Consider the following 21,595-nt stretch of genomic DNA (forward strand, 5'->3'; position numbering starts at 1 on the left):
TATATATATATATATATATAGATAGATAGATAGATGGATAGCACCTGATTATTAATATATATATTTGGCCTGAATCAAACCAACCCTATGTCTAATAGTGTTTTTCCCCTTTTCTGTTCAGTTGTCTTGCAGTAAGCGGAGGTAGTTCCTTACTCTGAGCTCTTTTGTGCTTTGTCCATGCTATTTTATGTTACACATAGTAGCAATGTTTGATGTTGTTGTTTGTCAAGATATAGCGCTGAATTTATTTCCCTTGCCACATTCTTCTCTTTTTTTCCCCCCCTTCATTTCCTGATTCTCTTGGTCTCCCATTCTGAATGTTTTCACCCTGTTTTTTTTTTTTTCTTCTTCTTTTTACTGTCTGTTATCTACCATGTCTCTCATTCTTGCTTTTGCTCTGTGACTGTCTGTTCTGCTCACTCTCTGTCACTTCCTCCCCACAGAATGTGTGAATGCATTTGCCTTGGTGGTTCGCCCTCCGACTGAACAAGAGAACCTGTTGTTTAGCTTCCAGCTGGCTGGAGAGGACACGGTTAAAAGCACCTGGCTGCGAACACTTTGCCGCCATGTTGCCAACACCATCTGCAGGGCTGATGCGGTGAGAAGACACACGCACACAAAGGCAACACTAGTGATTTAATCTGGCAGATTAGCAGGTACCTGTGGTGACTCTTTTTTTTTTTTTTTTATAGGAAAAGATTGTTGTCGTTTCACTTAATTTTATTTTAAATAAATTAACATTGTTAATTACATTTTTTTTTTCAAACTGCACAGAGCATTGAAAATTTAAGGAACCTTGTTCTAAATTAAAACCTTCAAAGCGCAGTGAGGCAAAGAAATCCAGTCCATTCAAGGTTCTCATTTGCACAAATGAAACAAGAACATTCATTTTGTACATGCATGTCATGTAAAACACAGCGATAACCTCACAACAAAAATTACTCTGCACACAGGAGTGATCCAAGATAAAAAATAAAAAAATAAACACAGCATAAACTGAGCAAAGAAAGTAAGAATGCCAAACATAAGCCCATATATACATTACAGGTGTGATTTCTAACCAAAATAAGTCGCTCTGTTTTCTAATCAGCTACTCCCATTATTACAGCTAAGTGCATTTGGGTTTCACATTTCAAAGACATTGAATACCTATGTCCACTACATGCAACAAGTCAGATAAAAATCTTAATGACAAAGTCATTTTACATCTATTTTATAAACAACATTAGTCCTTATTCAGTGGAGAACAATGATTCACTGATGAGAACACAGTTTCAATATAAATATTTTTTTCTGATATAAAGACAAGGCAGCACTCGTGGTGCAGGGGAGAGTCTTTGAAAGAAGGGGGCAACTCCAATTCGATTTGTGTTGCCGGTGAAAGGGGACCCCATCCCTCTTGCAGAGTGGAGAGAGGGAGTGGAGTTCGAGTTTAGCGGCCCCGGTAAACGACAAGCGTGGCGATGCGGGCGCTGTAAAACATGCGTCTGGTGACACTTTGTCCACAACCTTTCCTGGCTGACCTTGGGAGGGGAAACTTGAGTAGCAGCTTATGTTCAAGGAGCTTGTAAGTCAGGTCTTAAAACCGTGAATCAAGCAGATCTCGAGCTGCGGACGTGTCACCTTTGATGCCGTGAGATGCTATTTTAAATTAATTTTATATTTTCTCTAATCACAGGAACTAACAAAAATCCTGACCTATGAGTCAATAAAGCATATTGGTTATGTACTTAATTAAAAGCTATGAAGGGTTGTTAGCTGAAAAAGCAGCAGGGGGCATCATCAACCTCTGGTCTGCTGCTCTCACAGCTGCATCCTCAGTGCTGTTTTCAGTAGGTCAGTGCTGCAGTATGAATACAAACGAGACATAGCTGTGCTTTCTGAAAGGAACTGCAGAACGAGTGAGGGAGGGGGGGGGGGGAAAGAAAACCTTCAAAGCGCAGTGAGGCAAAGAAATCCAGTCCATTCAAGGTTCTCATTTGCACAAATGAAACAAGAACATTCATTTTGTACATGCATGTCATGTAAAACACAGCGATAACCTCACAACAAAAATTACTCTGCACACAGGAGTGATCCAAGATAAAAAATAAAAAAATAAACACAGCATAAACTGAGCAAAGAAAGTAAGAATGCCAAACATAAGCCCATATATACATTACAGGTGTGATTTCTAACCAAAATAAGTCGCTCTGTTTTCTAATCAGCTACTCCCATTATTACAGCTAAGTGCATTTGGGTTTCACATTTCAAAGACATTGAATACCTATGTCCACTACATGCAACAAGTCAGATAAAAATCTTAATGACAAAGTCATTTTACATCTATTTTATAAACAACATTAGTCCTTATTCAGTGGAGAACAATGATTCACTGATGAGAACACAGTTTCAATATAAATATTTTTTTCTGATATAAAGACAAGGCAGCACTCGTGGTGCAGGGGAGAGTCTTTGAAAGAAGGGGGCAACTCCAATTCGATTTGTGTTGCCGGTGAAAGGGGACCCCATCCCTCTTGCAGAGTGGAGAGAGGGAGTGGAGTTCGAGTTTAGCGGCCCCGGTAAACGACAAGCGTGGCGATGCGGGCGCTGTAAAACATGCGTCTGGTGACACTTTGTCCACAACCTTTCCTGGCTGACCTTGGGAGGGGAAACTTGAGTAGCAGCTTATGTTCAAGGAGCTTGTAAGTCAGGTCTTAAAACCGTGAATCAAGCAGATCTCGAGCTGCGGACGTGTCACCTTTGATGCCGTGAGATGCTATTTTAAATTAATTTTATATTTTCTCTAATCACAGGAACTAACAAAAATCCTGACCTATGAGTCAATAAAGCATATTGGTTATGTACTTAATTAAAAGCTATGAAGGGTTGTTAGCTGAAAAAGCAGCAGGGGGCATCATCAACCTCTGGTCTGCTGCTCTCACAGCTGCATCCTCAGTGCTGTTTTCAGTAGGTCAGTGCTGCAGTATGAATACAAACGAGACATAGCTGTGCTTTCTGAAAGGAACTGCAGAACGAGTGAGGGAGGGGGGGGGGAGAAAGACTCACCCTTCCTGCAGCTGATTTAACAAGAAAACACTCTGTAATATTTTTACAGTGCAGTTATTGACCATGTCGGTTAAACATCCTACCAAATTATCATGCTATGCCTATGTCTGCTATGTAATCAGGAGGACATGATTCAGTGCACAGACCCAGACTCACTCCAGGTCAGCACCAAGGACATGGACAGCACCCTGAGCAAAGCCTCGAGGGCCATCAAGAAAACCTCCAAAAAGGTAAAATAAATAAATAAACAATCAAGTGATGGATTGCACCACCTTGTTGACGATTGAGGGAAATGATACACCAGCAGAGAGATCACCTTCTCGGTTTATTTTAACCTTGCATGTTACAAGATATTCCCAGTCTTCTTTCGTCTCTTCCCTTTAGGGGTCGTGGAACGTCTCCGTTTTACCTCTTCTCCTTGCTCCTCTACTGTTGTACCAACCATCTCCATGTTGTCCTTGACGACATCCATGACTCTTCTCTTTAAATTTTGCCTCACAGAGAGGCATCTAGCTAGCTCATCAAATGTCCAAACCATGTCAACCTCACCTTTCTAACTTTATCTCCAAGCCGCTCCACCTCAACTCTCCCTCTGATCTACTTATTTCTAATCCTGTCCAAATCTCAGCATCTTCAGCTCTGCCTCATCCAACTCATCCAAGTCTTTTGTCTGTTAGCCAGAGCCACTGTCTCTAAACCATACATCATAGCAGGTCTCACTACTGTCTTTTAAAGTCTTCCCCTTTCAAGTTTACTGCTATTCTTCTGTCACAAATCACCCCGATCCCTTTCTGGACCTCTTTTGCACTGTCACTTTGTCCTGGGCGATATGGTCCAATCCACCTTAACCAACCTTTCTGCCCTCCCTTTCTGGACCTCACTTTGTCCTGGGCGATATGGTCCAAAAATCATATACCACTGTCCCCGTTTTTTTTTACATAGTCTTGTCAATAAGTCAGAGCATGTGTAAATGAGTTCTGTGGTTTCTTTTAAATTTAAAGCATGAGGCAGTGAAAGATGCAAAGTTTGAGTTCCTCATCTGACACTGTAAACCCCAAAACACCACCAAATAAAGAAGCTGCATTAAGTTAAGTGTTCTTGCTTCTGTAAATCAGTAGAGTCTTCCCCAGCGTTTGCTGCGCTGTCCCTCAGTCAGACGGGTGGAGTAGAATTTAGAGACTGAAAGAAAAACAGCCAGTAACGGGCTGGCTTTATAAATATAATTTTAGGGTAGGATTACATATATCAATATGAACAATGTAGTAGTTTCATCCTATATCGCTTTGTCTTTCCACTTGATTCCCTCTTGTTTACACTCGTGTATTCTCTTGTTCCTCACATACTTCTCTGCCACTCCTGACACTCTCATACAATACATCAGCTCCGAGGCACATTTTTGATTGAAAGTCACATTCCTCTTCCTCCTCCAGTATTCCCAGTATTTAATATATCATGCGGCCGTTATTGATTATGAAGCGGCGCTGTTGTTGTAAATCTAAAAAAATAATACTTTGTTTTCTAGGTGACCCGGGCATTTTCCTTTACAAAGACCCCAAAACGTGCAATTCAGCGGGCGGTCAAGGCCAACAGTACGCCAGATGAAAAATCTCAGACACTGAGGCACGAGAACCGCACCAACAGTTCCTCCACGTTAGCTGTAAGTATGGCGACTTCAATAATCTTTTACTCGTGGTGTTTCATCTCTGTCTCCATCATCACGTCCCACGGGTCATTTTATACTTTTTTTTTTCTCGTTACTTGGTGACAGTCAGGAAAAAGAATATGACGTACTCTTAAGTTCCTCGTCTTCATCAGTGTCTTGCCGTTAATACGACCTACTGCCAATAAAAATGTCCGTTTGCTTATTGATTTAACCATTAAGTTTGGTAGCTCGAATTTTAGAGCTTTCTTTTAACACATTAGAAAAATGTTTATTTTCTTAAATATCTTGGAAAATTTAATTCCATCCAGTTTGGATTCATTCATAGCAACTGTTATGGCTGTCTTGTTTTAGTTAACTCCACTATAGCAGTAGCATACTATATACTATAGCATAGTATATTAGAAAATATATTTTTATTCAATATAATTTGTCGAACCACCACGAACATTAACTGTGCGTTATTTTCACTTTCAAAATTCATCAAGTGGGCCAGATTGAACACCCTAGCGGGTTGGTTTTGGCCCGCTGGCCTTATGTTTGACACCCCTGGAATATAGGGACGAGGAGAGGTGAAAATATATTGTGGATGGACTATTTTTTGTTTTTTTTTATCAAATATTATAGTAACATACACAGATACACATACGTTCAATCCAATTATTCCTAAAGTTGCTCAGAATGATCCGTGGTTAATTAGAAAAGGTTGGCTTTTAATTAGTTATTGACGATGTAGAAGCAGAACACGGCACATTGTGATTGACAACCGAGACTAGAGTCAAATTGGTCGCAGTGTGTCGTCTCAGCAGATGCACCGGTGACATTCCAAACAAAACAGGGTTTTAACTCCGCAGTATATAAAGTAGTGAGGTCAGTAAGTATTTGATACACGCTTACGTGTTTTTTTTTTCCCTTTACATACGAGTATTTTAGGAGTATTAGATGTTTGATTTGAACATACAGTCACTAAGTGTGGTCGCCTTAAAAGGTAAACTGTCTAGAGTGAATAATAAAATAAATCAATTTCACTGTATGAAGTGGGTCTTCAAGAAATATTATATTTCTTATTATTATTAATTTAATATTAAAAATGAGTGTTTTAATTATATTTAAAGCCATTCTGTATTTACTTCATTCCAGGACTATGTAAATATACATGGTGAATTCAACTAAGTTCAACTCAAATGAAGCTATTTTTGCCATCTTCATTTATTTTCCTAATCTCTGAACCATTTCTTTAACCACTCGTCTTTTTTCCCCCCTGAAGTTCCAGCTCTCGCCTTTTCCCCCATCTCCCTCTGTTCTCTCAGAAGCTGCAGAGAACATCCTCACTTTATTCTCAGTTTGTGTTTACCATATGTAAATGCGTTCCTAATGTGTCTTCCTTCCCTCTAGATGCCTCGCTCTGCCTCTACGTTCAGTTTAAATGATTCCACAAAGAGCAGTGTGATGGTTCAGCGCTCGAACTCTCTAGACCACCCCCCCGTCAGAACCCGAGTTCCCGTCTCTCTCCGCACCCCCTGCAGCCCCGCCCCGAATCCTCCCAACAGCCCTGTTCCCTCTCCTGCCCCTAATTTGTGCCCGAGTCCCGGTGCCTACAAACCCAAACCGATCTCTTATACATCGGCACCGACCCGACAAGACCAGGCCAATTCTCACACCACCCGTCAGTCCAACACGTCAACCCTAGCCACTGTGACTAGTGTTCCTGCTGGCCACAGCCCCAAAAGCACTCAGCCAAAGTCTAGTCAATACGTGTCCCGACCCGTGCCTCCCATTGGTGTCCAGCACAGGTCTCTGGCTCCTCAGCCTGCTAATAGCAAAAGCAAGTACATATCTGAGCCGTTCAGGGACTCACAAGTCCCTCTGGACCAAACCAAGGCCCTCCTGACCACTCAACGCAAGGAGACTCTGCTGTAAACCAGAACTAAAGTCAGACCCGGAGCCTTATGTGAGCACACTTTTTGTTGTTGTGTAGTGCCGAACAGGTGTACACTTCCTAACTCTCTGTCGCACTTGATACTGGTAACATCCTTAAACCACTGGTGTTTTTTTTTTGCTTCCAAATTAACTTTTCTAAAACTGAGTCTCTGTGTCAGTAAAAGATCAGTAATTAGTATTGGAAACATTTAGTGAAAAAAAAAAATTTTTTTTTAAATGTCTCCGTGTTTACTGAGGAGATTCGAACAAAATGACCAGCAGAGATTTTTAGAGGTTGATTTGGAAACTCACTCGGGTCTGTAACAGGTGGACAGGTCACTCGGTGGATACTGTGTGAAAAGTGGTGTCACTGGTTTTCTAACTACTGACTTTGGTTATTGTGGCTCATTACAACTTGACGTGTTGTAGTGTTTTGTTGACATTCACATGATCCTTCTGTCTGTTCTGTTGTTGGTGTATCACCAACCCAAAATAACTGATCCAAATTTCTTTATCTCCTTCATCACATTTTGAAGTTAGTTCTAGTCTCGTGTCAGTACATCTCGTTCCAGGTTGTGGTGAAACGCAGAGATGATTCATTAACAGCACGTGTTGTAGTAGTGCATTAGTAGTAGTATATGATTAGTATTAGCAGTACTAGTACATGAGTAGATAAAACCGACATATATTCTATTCAAAGTGGTAATTAAAAATGACTGACTATTGGTCAGTCAAATGAAATGAACATTGAAAAAAAAATCAGCAATAATAATAATCTTTAGAAATGGCCAGCCTCATAATAACTGCCGGGATAACTGTGAGATGAAAACAATCAAGAAACCAAGAAATCAAAAATTCCCAGTACTTATTTTGAACACTGCGCTGTCTTGTTCACACACAACAAAAAAGAAGAAGAAGAAAAAAAAAAAAGAATGGCTCATGAGAGTTAAAGTGTTGTGTGATTCTGGAGCCGGGCCAATTCCTCCTCCGACACATCTGCTGTTCTCACTTTTAACAACATCCTCCTCAGCCGTTCAACCGCTCCCCACCTGTCGGAGAGATACTCAGCTGTGACAAATGATTTCTGATGAAAATGAATGACGGAAGGTGTCTTCGTAAAGTGTAAACAAAGCGCACATCTGTTGAGTGAAACCTGCCAGTGGCTGGTTCGTAGGGGGAAAGCCTGTACTGCATTCCAAGCACTTCCATTCATTCATCTCAGAGAAGTCCTTGGGCCCAGGTTTGGTCTACAGGTGTAGACTGCGTTGAACGGCTGAGGAACAAAATGTTAGTTTTTCCACAGAGCTGCAAGGCTTTTTTTTTTTTTTATTTCATTTATTTAAAACTTCTCTGCTCTTAGTTATAATGATAATCCATTAACCCGTGTGACTGGCGAGCTGCTTTAAGAGAGGACAGTTTAACATCATATACTAAAAACCTCCCTTTTTATTTTATTTTGCACCTGTTCACGTATAAAGCAGCTCAGCAGATCCTTGTCTGGTGCAAACCACACAGGACTGATTACATGTTTAGCTTCCCGGCTGCTGCTGTTTGGTTTGGATTAATAGTTCAGGTGCACTGGCTTTTTGCAGGCAGCCCGTACCACTGAGCTCTCCTTACACGTGCCTGTGTAGGACCTCGTCGTTAAATCGATGTTGTCCTCAGGATTGTTGAGTTAAGTTGGCTATAGAACGCTCCAATCATTTTTTAAATTTTTTTTTAAGCATTTGTCGAAATTAAATAATGTAGCAGAGAGACAGATGCTTTAAATAGCAAGTAAGCAAAGTCTTTATGCTAATCTGAAAAAACTGTTCAGGCAATCCAGCAGCAGTCTGGCTACGCTTAACCTAAAATCACATATTTAGAATCTTTAAAAAGGGAATTATATGCAGCTTAATCCCTGCAGACTTGTTATTATTATTCATTTCTGTAATTATTTTCTATATTTGTAGACACACTAGGTGGCAGTATTGTGACTCTTAGGATGTGCAGCTGCCACTTGAAGGCTAAAAGAACAAGAAATGAGTGTAGTTGGATTAACCTAGCCTGGCCTAGACGTTATAAATCTCAAGTTTTCTTTAAAGCTATTTATGTGCAATATTTAATATTGATTTTTTTTTAATGTTTCAAATCACAGGATGGAATATTTTTTGAATAAAGCAGTAATATAGAAACACACATTTGGGCACATGGTGTTGCACAATAGTCACAGAATACCGCAATAATAACCCTTTTTTTTTTATTTTATTTCCTTTAAATCGCTTCTGTGCTTTATCCCGCTCTCACTTGTTCTTTTCTCTCCACTCTTCACAGTCCCATTACTCACCCTCCATGGTTCACCTGCCCACCATGTTTGAGAAGAAGTACCACACATTCAGCCGTTCGAGCACTCACCTCATATGAGACGCTGTTACGTGACCCGTGATGGTCGGCCATCCTCACTGTCGCAACGGAAATGCGCAACGCACATCAGCACAAGGTGAACTCCTCTCAGGTCTGCCATTCTCCATGCATTCATTCTACTCACCGAACCTGAAGATGAAGAACTGGTCCTAGATTTGTGGACACCAGTCTGATGCAAGGCAGTATCAGATGTTTTTTTTTCCAGATCAGGTTACCGGTGGGGCAGTTGTTGATCAGCCTGGGTCAATGTGGACTATTATCAGTCACCAGTTTTACTGAAGGCCATGGCCTTGTTTTTCTTTTTTTTGAAGGATATCACACTAACCTTGTTTTTTTTAGTTTAAGTTTAAAACTGACTTTAAAAACCAGCAAACAACACATCGAATTCTTCATTGGAGCGTTCCCGTGATGCCTGTGGGTTCGTCTTTTCGTTGAGCTTTGTCAAGTTACAGTAATATTAAAATGTCAATGTTTCTTCCCGTGCTGATAACAGAGGTAACTAGCACTCGTCTGTCCTGCTTCAAACCGACATCTGGTAGCTCTTTAAGCTACCTAAGAAAACTACATTAACATTTATATATTGTGAAAGGAGGTAGACTTATTGTAATAATCTTATATAAAAAGTTTTTATCTTTAGCTCTATGTCTGACTTTTTTTTTTTTTTTTTTATACCTTTCAAAACTTTTGCTTAACTTTGTTTCCTTTTTACTGTCCACTGTGTGAAGAAGTTTTTAACGTCTTGTCCGTCTGTGATGAAGGAGGAACGCTGCACAGCTGAACCTATTTATTCCTGATCAATACGTTGTCGTATACCTTTCAATTTCCCTTTTATTATTTATGGATATTATCTTCTGTCACTTTGTATCATGGTTTCTTTTACTAACCGCCGTCGTCTTTAAGCTACAGTTTTCTGTTGCTCTTTGATTGTTCTCTGTATTAAATGCACTTGTACCTTCAATTTTAAGCTGGTATCCCAAGTCTGTATTCGTCCTTTATCACTACGTTTTTTGTAGGAGGAAACTAAACTAAAGTCATGTCGAAAAATAAATCACTTATCTGGAAAGATATATTGTTTGATAGGTGCGTCTGTGATTCCAACAATTTGAAGTATATATATTTGATATATTTAGATGATTAACGTTGTCATTGTTGTGTTAATTTATTTGTGATATTAATCTGGCAAATTAAAAAAAAAAAAAGATTTTAACTAGCTTGGTTTGATACAATATGTACTGCAACTTTGAGAATCTGCTGATACCGATATCAATCCGATACCTTCTTTTCTCCTCCAGCATGCCGCGGGCCGCCTTTGCTAAAGTGTTAGTGTCCCCGTTTACGATGTTTGTTGTGCAAAATGAAGTGTCTGGCCTTAGGTATCGGATCAGATAATATTGACCATTTGGCCTTAGGTATCGGATCAGATAATATTGGAGAGATGCTAAATATTGGATCGAACCAATCCCTTTAAAATCCCTTAAACAGCTTCAGTTAAAGTTAACGATTTTTCTTGGAGCTTCCACTTCCACTGCTTCCACTCTGCTACAGTTTGAGTCTGCCTTATGTAACATAGTACTGGAAAAAAAAACTGGAAAAAAAAAACAAAAAAAAATGTGTTAACATAGTACTGGAAAAAAAAAACGTAAGGTCCTCCTCAGTTCTCATTTGTAATCCTTAAATGCTGCTTGTGAAGTTTCTGGATTTCCCCCAACAGGAAGGGAACTTTTCCTCTAATAAATCACTATCTGATAGTCCTATTCTTTGTCGGGACAGAAAATGAAGCATCTTCCCAAAAAAACAAAGGCATTGTAACCTAACCTTTATTCATTCAGTGGTTTGAATCGGATAAAGGTTAAAGACTTACTATTTGCTCAGCAGTTGTTCAACATCCAAACTGATATTTAGTACAAAAACCCCCGCTGATGGAATATTTATCATTTAGATGTCTTAAAATTATTTTGCGGAAAAAAACCCAAAACAATTCACAGCTGGTCTTGACCAAATATATCTGGTGGTAGTAGCTATGATTAATTGCCGTTATTGTAATGTTTATTAATCTAATTTTTCACGTGTCACTTCGCAGTGAGTCTCACTGCTGGTGTATGCAGTCCTTGCAATAATAGTCCTACAATGTCTCTAACCCCGTTGCCCGTAGCTTGGTGGTGGAGATACATGGTCGGTGTATAGAAGAAACCTTTGACCATCTAAGTACGTTCAGAAAGGGTGAAGGGTCAGAAAAACAGCCAGCAGTTCCAGTCTTTCAGATTTGTCAAGTGAAAGTATATTCATTATTCATTATAACAAGTCGTCCATCTGACCTTCTTCCACTTTTGTTTGGTCCTCATTTGTCCCCTCTAAAAAATTACTAATTCCACCTACTGAAAACACGCACTTATAATACTAACATGCAGTTCTTAATTTGTAAAATGGGAGGTCTCAGAATGTAGAATGGGTCACGTTTCTGTTCCAGCCAATAAAGTGCAGAGAAAAGTCAGCAATGGAGGCAAAGAGTCTTCTGCCTCACCTCAACGGCTCGTACGTGAACTGAAAGTCGACGCCGAGCTAGAGCCAGTAGTAGGTAAAGAACGGCGTTTTCTATGCACCTGCGGATCAAAATCACTATGAATTGTATTTCAAGACGGAAATATTTCTCAAAACTGGACTTCCGGTCCAAACCGAAGATGATAAGGGATGGAAGACCCACGCCGGAGTTAAATTGTTTGCGTCAAACTACGGGACAGAAGTGACGTTATTTTTAAACATACCGGTACAAACAAAAACACTGGCTGTGTGGCTGTCCTGAAAGAAACTGCCTTTACGGCTTTCCTTGCTTTTTATTTTCATAATGTAATAACGTCTGGACAAACTCGGGATACTGGGACCTAAAAAAAAAAAATTGCAAAGAAGCCTCAGCGGACATGAAAGATAATTGGCTGAACAACGGAGACTAAACGTGGTGAGGGAAAACCGAGCGATACAACAATGGACTTCACCCATAAGTAAAGGTAAGACTCAAATGTTTTTAAGTTTTTGTTTTATACAAAATAAGATGGGAGTAAGTAGAAAAAAATTCAAGTATTTGATAACTAAATTTTTGGCCTAATATATATATATATTTTTATCAAATTTATCAAATTGATAGACAGCCTTTGATTAAAGCACCAGAATTTAAAGTTACAATACACTAAAATAACAGAAATTTTAACTGAAGGTCAAAATTAAATATGTGCTTCACTCACCTCTATAGTTTAATTTGTTTACAGTAAATATGAATTGCTTAGACACCAGAAGGCTGCTCTGTCCATTTGTATAAAGTAACGTTTAATTGCATTATTTCTGTGTTGCTGGCTTGAATCATTGTTTTATAATCATTGAATACATTTTCTTTCTAAATCAAAAGATGAGGAGGAGGAGCCCAAAGGGGCATAGAAAAAAGTTGTAATCACAAGGGTAAGCGGAAGGGGAACGTGTAGAAAGAAAGTAAATATAGCTGGGAATAAATTAAGAAAGAACAAATGTCACAGGGACATTAGAGAAACAAAGATGTCTTTGCCTTCAGACAAAACGTGAGACAATTAGAGGCGGATTATCAAAGCGGCATCTTTGTGGGGTAAATGTCTTCAACTCTCTCTTTTTTTTTTTTAACAACAGGGACCCTTTCATTATTCTGTCTCTGTAACAAACCAGTCATCACCGATGAAGCATTGTAGTGTTCTAGAACGTGATGGGATGTGAGGCACAGACATTGACATTTTCTTTTGCTTTCACCCTTAACTTCCTTTGTGGTTTCACAAAAGACTTCTTTGATAATTATTTAGCTACAGTGCCGGGAACAAGTACCACTAATAATATCAGATTATACTGCGAATGAACTTGAAACCTGATATTTATTTGAACCTTTCTACTCAGCGGTACGTTTTTTACGCAATCAACTGGAAAACATTTAAAAACGAAAAGTAGTCTTTTTATGATCCTGTGTGTAAAGTTAAAGACTACATCAGAGCTGTTACTTGTACATCTGTCAGATGTGTAAAAACAATCAAGTCACTGTAGTCAGCAGGGACAGCAATCAGTGGTCTTTAGAGACTATGGGTGTATCCGTCTGAAAGTGAAGGACCTGCTCAGTGGGACGTAGGAGTTCAGTGAGACAGAGCTGCATTTTTTCATTTATTAAGGTGAACAACCAAGTATCTACAACATCTCACCAATGCCACTTGTCTCAATGTCCACTTCCTATATGCTCATCAGTGCGTTATTTTCTTTGTTTTTCCTATGTTGCTGTGCAGGTGTTCTGACAGCCCTGGACCACAGAGTCTTGCATTTGTTTCCTGTACTGCAATGAGATGTAGTGAGAGATTGAATAAGAACATACTGCAAATTTGTCTCTAGATTTAACATTAACATTTATGCATTTAGCAGACACTTACAGGAGGACGATTAATTAATCAAGCATGTGGTTCCTCTGGGACTCGAACCCAGGATTCCCTGCAGGTTTAAGTAATTTTCCATGTTTTCACTGGGCTGTCTGAAAAAAAAATAGTTCTGCTTCCTAATCATCATCATATCAAAGTCCAGCTCTTACACTTGACTGTGGTTTCCCCGAAAGTGCTTTTCTTTTTCTTTTTTTTTCCTTTTCTTTTTTTTTAAATCCAATTAGAATTTAGCTGCTACAGTGAAATGGTCCAAATGTTTCCCAGTAAAAGCCAATGATAGCTGATCTTTGAAGAGGGTTTAATGAGCTCTGCCCTTTCAGGAATGTCTGAGAAGAAAATTGCTTTTAAGGAAGCCACACTTTCCTTTGCTGTCAGAGAGCAGCCAGAACTGGTCCTGAACTAACCACAGTAGACCACTGCAGACGTGGGGACCTAAATCTACCAAGCTTATCTGTCTGTTAGAACACCCGTAGGCATTACGAAGCCCGGGGGCTTGGTGCAGAGGCAGAGCTTAGCCTCATCCAATGTGTGGTGTCCTTAAAGTAGAACATAATGACTTATCTAAACCTACAAAAAGCAGCATAATGAGCTTTCAGTGGTTTAGGAATGTTTTTTTTATGTAAAGCTTCATCTGGCACACAAGGTGACTTTTAGTATCCATAGAGCTACGTATGAAAAATATACAATGCTAATATTTACTATACGTTTCACTCCTGTTAGTTTTGCTGTCGACATGATTTTCCCTTTGCGTGCTAACTTTTCTGCTTGCTTAAATACACAGTACGTTCCATTTAAATCTGGCAGTCAAGACTAAATATGGTATGGCTTGATGGAATTAAGTTGTCATCTAAATCTTCAAATTAAGATCAAGAATAAAGTTAGACATTTCGTACTTTGTTATATGGCACTCAGTTTGTTTCTTATTCCCTTGTTTGTGTGAAAAAACAAATTAACAACAAAAAAAGTCACCCAGTGCCTTACATCCTAATTTGAATGCAATACCTGGAGAAATTTAGAACATTGTTGTCAAGTGTCATCGTTTTAAGGGTGACATTTTTTGATTAGTTGCCTCAAAATATTTTCATTATTCCATGAGTAAAATGTATAGTGTAAGTGTAAAGGCATATTCTGTGTGTTGTCCAATATTAATAGCCCCATGTCCACCACACAAACTGTACATTTTACACTTAATATTCCTTGAAGAAAACCATGCCACTATAGCAGTTCCTCGGTTATATGACGTCCTTGACCTCCGGTGTTTTGCGGTTATGGATTTCACACGGGAACTAGTAGGTGAGTGGAGATTATGAATGCATCGCCACGCGGCAGAAATACGTGGAAGACGGCTTTGTTTCCTTTCCCAGGTAGTACGTCGTACACTGGAGTGTGCTACATTTTCCCAGGTAGTAGGTCGTACACTGGAGTGTGCTACATTCGCTGTGTAGTTTCTTTGGGGACTTTTTCATTATCTCAGTAAGTCGGGCTCTTCTGATGTTTTTACGTCCTAGATTATGTTAGCATAGGTGAGTGACATAGGCATTTATCTACATCATGTGAGTTCAGACTCAAGTTACATTGCGCAAGGACCCGCTTTAGTTTTTTATATTCGAATATACAGTGGTGCTCTCGTAAATGGAAAATCTATTTTTCCTAACTCCAAAAGGACTTTTGTTGGTGTTGGATGTTTTGGTTGAGTTGAGTTGAGTGAAGTTCCATTTTTAAACCATTCATTCCAAGAACACAACAAGAATGCCCTAAATGTAACAATTGAGATTTCATGATAAAAAATGAAGGCACAAATAAACCTAAAGGCTTCAGAGACATACGGCCAATAAAATCCAGTTTCACTCCTTCATTTAACAAGAGCCCCTGCATGTTCCCTTAAAGGTTCTCACGTTCCTGTGCCTCTTTGCTAAGCCACTCAAATGGATACAAATTTTACAGAACACTTATTTCTCTCGGCCCTTGGCGTATTCCAATATACTGTGTATGCATATTCAACTACTGTGCGCATCACTCAACACTGAACTATGCAGTTGCCCTCATGACCCCAACGGCCCACCCGACAGGAGGGACCTGAAGCATCTTTTATCTTTTTGTCACAGCCACAGTATTTAATTACTGTACTCCCCTCCACCAGTTAGAACTGAAGAAGCCTCTTAGATGAGAGGCGAAACGTCTAGTTGCCTAACCTATGCAGTTTTTTTTTTTAAATCATCCCTGTAGCAGGAAACAGATCAGAGCTTACTGACATTACGACGGAGAAAACAAATCTAAAAAAAAAATTATAAATAAATAAAACGAAAACGTGCTGACAATTGACTCCTATGATATAACATTGAACTATAACTATTTAATTGTAAAATACTGTCATTTCTGATTCAAAATTAGATGGGAGAAGTTGCATTAATTGTAAAATACTGTCATGATTCAAAATTAGATGGGAGAAGTTGCTGTTAAGGCAGAAAAAAGCAATTCTTCAAACAAGTCAGAAAAAAAAAACAAAACCCAGATTGTTTCTGCCTCTCCAATAAACAATTTTGCTGCAGTTCAGTTTTGTATGCTGCTGACTTTGGCTTTGATTAGACATGTTTTCTTGTCATCAACGCACTTCTAAAAGAGAGTCGGCTTCGATTACCAACAGGCACAAACGCTCACAAAGAAAATGAAATTTAGAGTGTTTAAAAAAGGAGTTCAAAGCAATGCAAGAAAAATAGACCTGGAAAAAAATACATCATTCACGTACATATACGGTGGTCCCTCGTTTATCGCGGTAGATAGGTTCCGGGGCCTGCCGCGAGAACTGAATTTCCGCGAAGTAGTGACACCGTATTTATGCGCAGTAAAATGATGATGAGGAAGGTGATGATGACTTTTACTGCGCAGTCGATGATTGGTTTTACGTCTCTTCAGAGGGTGCTGCCATTTCTTGGGGCACCTCTTCCATTGAACCGTGAAATTTTTGCGAGGCTTCTTTTACCAGTCAAAGAGTAATTTTCAAAAAGCTGCGAAGTCGTGAATCCGCAAAAGTTGAACCGTGAAATAGCGAGGGACTACTGTACACATAATTAGGCAAAAGAATATGATTGGATGGTATAAAACTAAAGTCTGTTGTCTAATGACGTAAAGATTGAACTTTTTGGATTGGAAATCAAACCTCAGACATGATCATCCTCGACAACCTGGAGCTCAGACTGGGGCAAAGGTCAAAGACCCTTAGCACTAAGACACGATAAGGATAACTCTGCCAGCCAGAGCCTGGACCTGAAGCTCATGAACGCCTGCGGAGAGATGAGAAAATGGCTTCACGCAGAAGCAACCAATTCACCGTGATTGAGCCAGAGAGGTTTTTCGAAAGGCGAGTGGGGAAGCTGCCTCAAAAATCAGCGTGTCAGGGTTGTAAGCATCATACTTAGAAAGACTCTACGCTGTAATTGCTACCAATGGTGCTTGAGCAAAGTCAAAGTCAGCGAAGGCTGCTCTTTTTTTTCTTTTTTTTTTTTTTTCCAATTTCAAATTGTGTCGGGAATGTGCAGTGGAAAGGTGAATTTAATCCACGTATGAATGTTCCTCCTGAACACACATAATAATTACCTTTCTTCTCTCCGTCTCTCCAGCTTCGCCAGTCACAGACTCACTTCACTTCTGTTCTCTAGAGTTTATATCGCTTCTCCTATTGCCTCCTAACATGTCTCCTTTCTCCTTTATGGAATGAAATATCCAGAGTTGTCTAAGTTCACTTTCTTGGTGAGCATTGAGATTCCTATTTACATATGTTTAAGTATATTGAAATAAACAGAAAGGAACGGGTTCAATTCTTCAATTTTTCCTGAAAAAATATTCTTCCATTTAGTTTGATACTGGTCTCAAAATTCTTTATGCTGATGATGAATACAAATGTTATGACATTTTCTTTTTATTTATATATTGATTATTTGATATTATATTATGTTACATGATACATTCGATTATTGGATTACCTATTATACAGTTTCTGGTCGTTTGTCTTCTGTAGAATTCTATAGTATATACTTCCACTGTATACTGTGTGGCTGCATTGGCTCTGCTGTATAATGTGACATTAAAGAAGATGAATTAGTTGTAAAGTTACCGTACTTTAACTTACTCCAGGTTCTTACACAGCTTCTCTCAGCCCAGGAGATGAAAGCCTTGGTCCAGCCATTAAACCTTTGCATTAATTATGCATGAGGCCTAAAGAATTATAATAAGTGTTTACCATTTAGAAAACCACCATGGGCACAATTAATCTTTTATTAGGACGCCAATACAGTAACAGTGCCAACACAGTCGACTCACTACGTCTCGCCACTCGATAAAATGCCACTAATTCACCGACCATTGAAATGAATGCACGTCCATACCGCTGATTCCTACTTTGTGTAAGTTTGGCAACCTCTGAGATTGGAGGGAGGGAAAAGGTGGGGGAGAGGTAGTCATTTAATATATTGATTGATAATGAGAACTATGGGATATTATCCACCAGCCTACTGTACACCATATATCACAATAACCTGAGTTGTTAACAGAATAGAAGTTTGGTTTGTTCTACCTTTGGTAATAAGCAAATAAGTGGTAATGACCTTGTTGAAGTCGAGAAAAAAAAAAGTAAAATATAAAACAAAACTATGATGGAGTATTAGGACCACATTGAGAATACAAAAAAAAGAAATTACGAGATTGAAGTCATTATTTTGTGATAAATAGAAACATTAAAAAAAAGGTGAAAAAAAAATCGTAACTTTCCAGAAAAGGCGTACATTTACGAGAAAAAAAAATCACAATTTCATGAGGAAGGAGTCGTAAATTTATTATAAAAATGTTGTTAATTTATGAGAATTTGAGTTCATAAGTTTTACTTCTTCCCACTCTTTTTCGAATATGCATTCTATGTTTGTACTTTGTTCCTTCAATATGTATTCTTTTTTTCATTTTCATATTCGAAATAAACTTCAGTCGCTCCAAAAAAAGTCCTTATTTATGCATTTAACATTACAATTCTATTCTCATTAAAAAATCACCTTGTTCTCGTAACGCTTAAACTTTTTTCCTCATAAAATTCTGACTTTTTTCCTCGAAACCTTGCGCCTTTTTTTCCTCATAGTGTTTCAGCTTTATTTTCATAAATGACCTGACTTTATATATACTTTAATCTGGCTCTAATACACAAAAGAAAACTGGAGAAAGGTTTCCATTTTTAGCTCACTGTTGTTGTTGACACAGAGGTGAGAGTGGCTGTCCCCGAAGAACAACCTTCCCTCCGAGTTGCCAGTGACACGCTGCTCAATCTATGATTCCGCTGGAGTGAGTGACAAGTTGTGTTCAAACACAGACTCTTCCACCCACTGTTTACTCAGCATCTCGACCTGGAAATGCATTGATTAGTGCATATACTAACACACGCACACACACACAGAGACACTCAGGGGCGGGTGTAGGACACTCAGCGGTCAGTTTTTAGCAGAATGCAAGTGAAGTGTTTGATGTGCACCCTGTCTCCCAGAAGGGTTGGATTCCATGGGAAAGTCTCAGTCCTGGAATTTCTGACCTTCATCTTACAGACATTACTGTTCAACATTGATTGGCATTGCTTAAAAGCTTTCATGTAAGAGAAGAATTTGCACTACAAAAACATTCATTGTTAGAGTTCATTCATTGTTATTTGTCTGCTTTGGTGTCAACGGAGGACTGAAGAAGGGGAATCAGATAAAGTGGAATGGTAAAATATAACAATATATCAGTACGGGGATTTCTCCTTAAGGAGGTCCTTTTTTCATTATTTTTTATTAAGAAAGTCTTGCTCCATTATTCCAATATACGGCGTTAAAACATGCATACCAGTTCGCACGAGAACTAGGACAAATACGTTGTTGTTGATACACAGCATCGTTACCTGTTTCTTTTTTAGATAACTTGAGTTCATCTCTTTCTCAAACGAAGTAATTCTTAGCCCGTTTATACTCAAGTCAGGTGTCCCCTGTTATGTTATATGTGATACCTGTTGTACCACTTACTATTGGCTAGACTAGCACAATCCTTAACCCTTAATACCAAATTATTAAAGAGGCGGTATCAGTCAATGCGCGTCTGTGATGTTTTAATGTTTACTTTTAGTAAAATCTACAAAAACCGTTTATTTACAAATCATTCTTACTTTATTATTTCTAGCGTTGACTGCTAGAGTTTTTTTTTTTTTTTTTTTGTATTATCAGGGCTTTAAAACAAGTGTGGTAAAAGCCTTAAGATGACAAAAAAATTTAATATCAGGAACTAGAACGAGAGGCCACGTTGTAGCTTCTCTCTTTAGGTCGTATCATATCTATCCTACTCATATACAGTATAAAGGACCTTAACGACCAGGCCCTGTCATATTAAATAACGCCCTACCAACCAATCAGATCACTAGGATCGTGGTGCTATACGCCGATGATAGCTTTGTTTACATTTCCCAGTTGTACGCCATACATTGGATTGGGCTACATTCGCTTTCTTTCGTTTGTGTTGGGTTTTTTTAGGGGAGGTCTTCTGATGTTTTTATGTCCTAGATTATGATGTTACCAGTGTTAGCATAGCTACTTAGGTACACTATGTGAGTTCAGACTTATGGTGGGAAAAAATCGGCCCATCATCCAAACTATGATTTGTTGACAGATGTTGTGCGAAAAAATAAGACACGTCCATCATCCAGCTCTAAATAAATACCTTGATTTGTTTTTCCTGTCAACGTGATGCTTGTGAGTATTGACTGGAAAATGTTGGCAGAAATGTTCTTGCTTTTTTGTGTATTAAAAAATGTTTAACAATTGTATTAACTGTAGAAGAACCCCTTGAGTTCAAAAGTTATGATTCTTTTTATGGTTCTGTCATTAAGAATTTACTTCCCAGATGTGTAGTTGAAAGCAAGTAAACATGTCTTTGGTTACATATTTGCAAAAATCAAATGAGATACCTTGAAATTCGTTATATATTTCTGAATTTTCCCTGGCTTCTTTCTAACTGGGGAGGACCGAGAGATTTTAACACAATATTATGGTACTTGATAAGAATCTGACATGTGTACCTTTATTGATGAATAGATAGTTTTCCTACCAACCAATCAGATCACTAGGATCTCTAACCGCAGACCTACTTGTTTATAGGTTTGTTTGTAAGATTATAAAACCAGGCCTGGGGAACCAGCGAACACTATTGGTTTTAGAGGTAACCGCTCTACATTCAAGACTTGATCGAAAACTTTACCCTTTAATAAATCTTAAATTTAAGGCTGAACCTGAGCCTTTAGTATTAATGCTATAAAACAAGATGCCAAAACGATAACAACAACAGCAACTCAGTGGCCGGGTGTCATAATAAAAAGCTTACCTAAAGGTTGAATTGTTTTCATTTTAATTCCAATTGACTGGATGTGATATTTGGCAAATCTACTTCCAAAAAATCCATGGTTCCCACCGGAAAACACAATCGAGTCTGCCATCTTCAGAGTTCGATCATCCATATCGGTGATGCTGCCACATTAAAAGTGTCTGACTCTTCAGAGAAGCGATCAGTGAGGAAAATGATCTGTGGTTGTTTCTGCTGTCGGTTGCGCAATTTAGCCTTAAAATTCTGCAGCATCTTTTCAATCAGTGTTGTGTGGTATATCCCTCATAGCAGACCACTGCCTCTTCTCCATGTGAGCATGAACTATTTTTTAAGATGTAGATTGTGTTATGAGTCATCTCTGGATCTCGCCCCTTTCCTTTTTTTCTGCTTATTATGAATTATGAATTTTCCACCCCCCCCTTTTCCTCATTCTGCGTCCTCATCTCTCAGTATGTGATGTAGTTTGGTTTTTTTCTGTAATGGCTGTAAACCTATTATGCTCTTCCCACATATATGAATATGTTTTTTTTATCTGTTTTTTCCCATCATGAGGTTTTTATTGGGCCGTTGTTTACAGTCCACAGGGACAAAATGTGCTGTTGTTAATGTGGGCCAAATATAGTTAATGTATTTCACGTTTATTCAGCCCATAGTAAGTGAGTAATAGTCCATTAGCTGAAAGAGCAGAAGCCAACTTCTGGATAAGAACGGAACCACCTTTTTGTTTAAAAAAAAAAATGAGCCGGATCAAGAA

The 21,595-nt window shown here is 38.8% G+C and overlaps 2 protein-coding genes across 2 annotated transcripts in view; both read left to right on the forward strand.

Moving 5' to 3' along the window:
• ect2 (epithelial cell transforming 2) overlaps positions 1-10,061 on the forward strand; it is a 31,931-nt gene extending 21,870 nt beyond the window's left edge. Inside the window, exons 19-23 of the mRNA XM_025053727.1 lie at positions 444-598; positions 3,171-3,278; positions 4,571-4,705; positions 6,104-6,625; positions 8,942-10,061. Of these exons, the coding sequence (XP_024909495.1) occupies positions 444-598; positions 3,171-3,278; positions 4,571-4,705; positions 6,104-6,625; positions 8,942-9,031 (1,010 nt within the window). The 3' untranslated portion in view covers positions 9,032-10,061. The remainder of the gene's footprint in view (positions 1-443; positions 599-3,170; positions 3,279-4,570; positions 4,706-6,103; positions 6,626-8,941) is intronic.
• A 940-nt stretch (positions 10,062-11,001) lies between these two features.
• Positions 11,002-21,595, forward strand: part of LOC103399994 (neuroligin-1-like) — a 175,252-nt gene continuing 164,658 nt past the window's right edge. The window contains exon 1 of the mRNA XM_017031097.2: positions 11,002-12,033. The gene's annotated coding sequence lies outside the window, so the exon portion shown is untranslated. The remainder of the gene's footprint in view (positions 12,034-21,595) is intronic.

This window comes from Cynoglossus semilaevis, chromosome 2 (assembly GCF_000523025.1).
Source record: "Cynoglossus semilaevis isolate Cse_v1.0 chromosome 2, Cse_v1.0, whole genome shotgun sequence".
In the NCBI taxonomy this organism is placed as follows: domain Eukaryota; kingdom Metazoa; phylum Chordata; class Actinopteri; order Pleuronectiformes; family Cynoglossidae; genus Cynoglossus; species Cynoglossus semilaevis.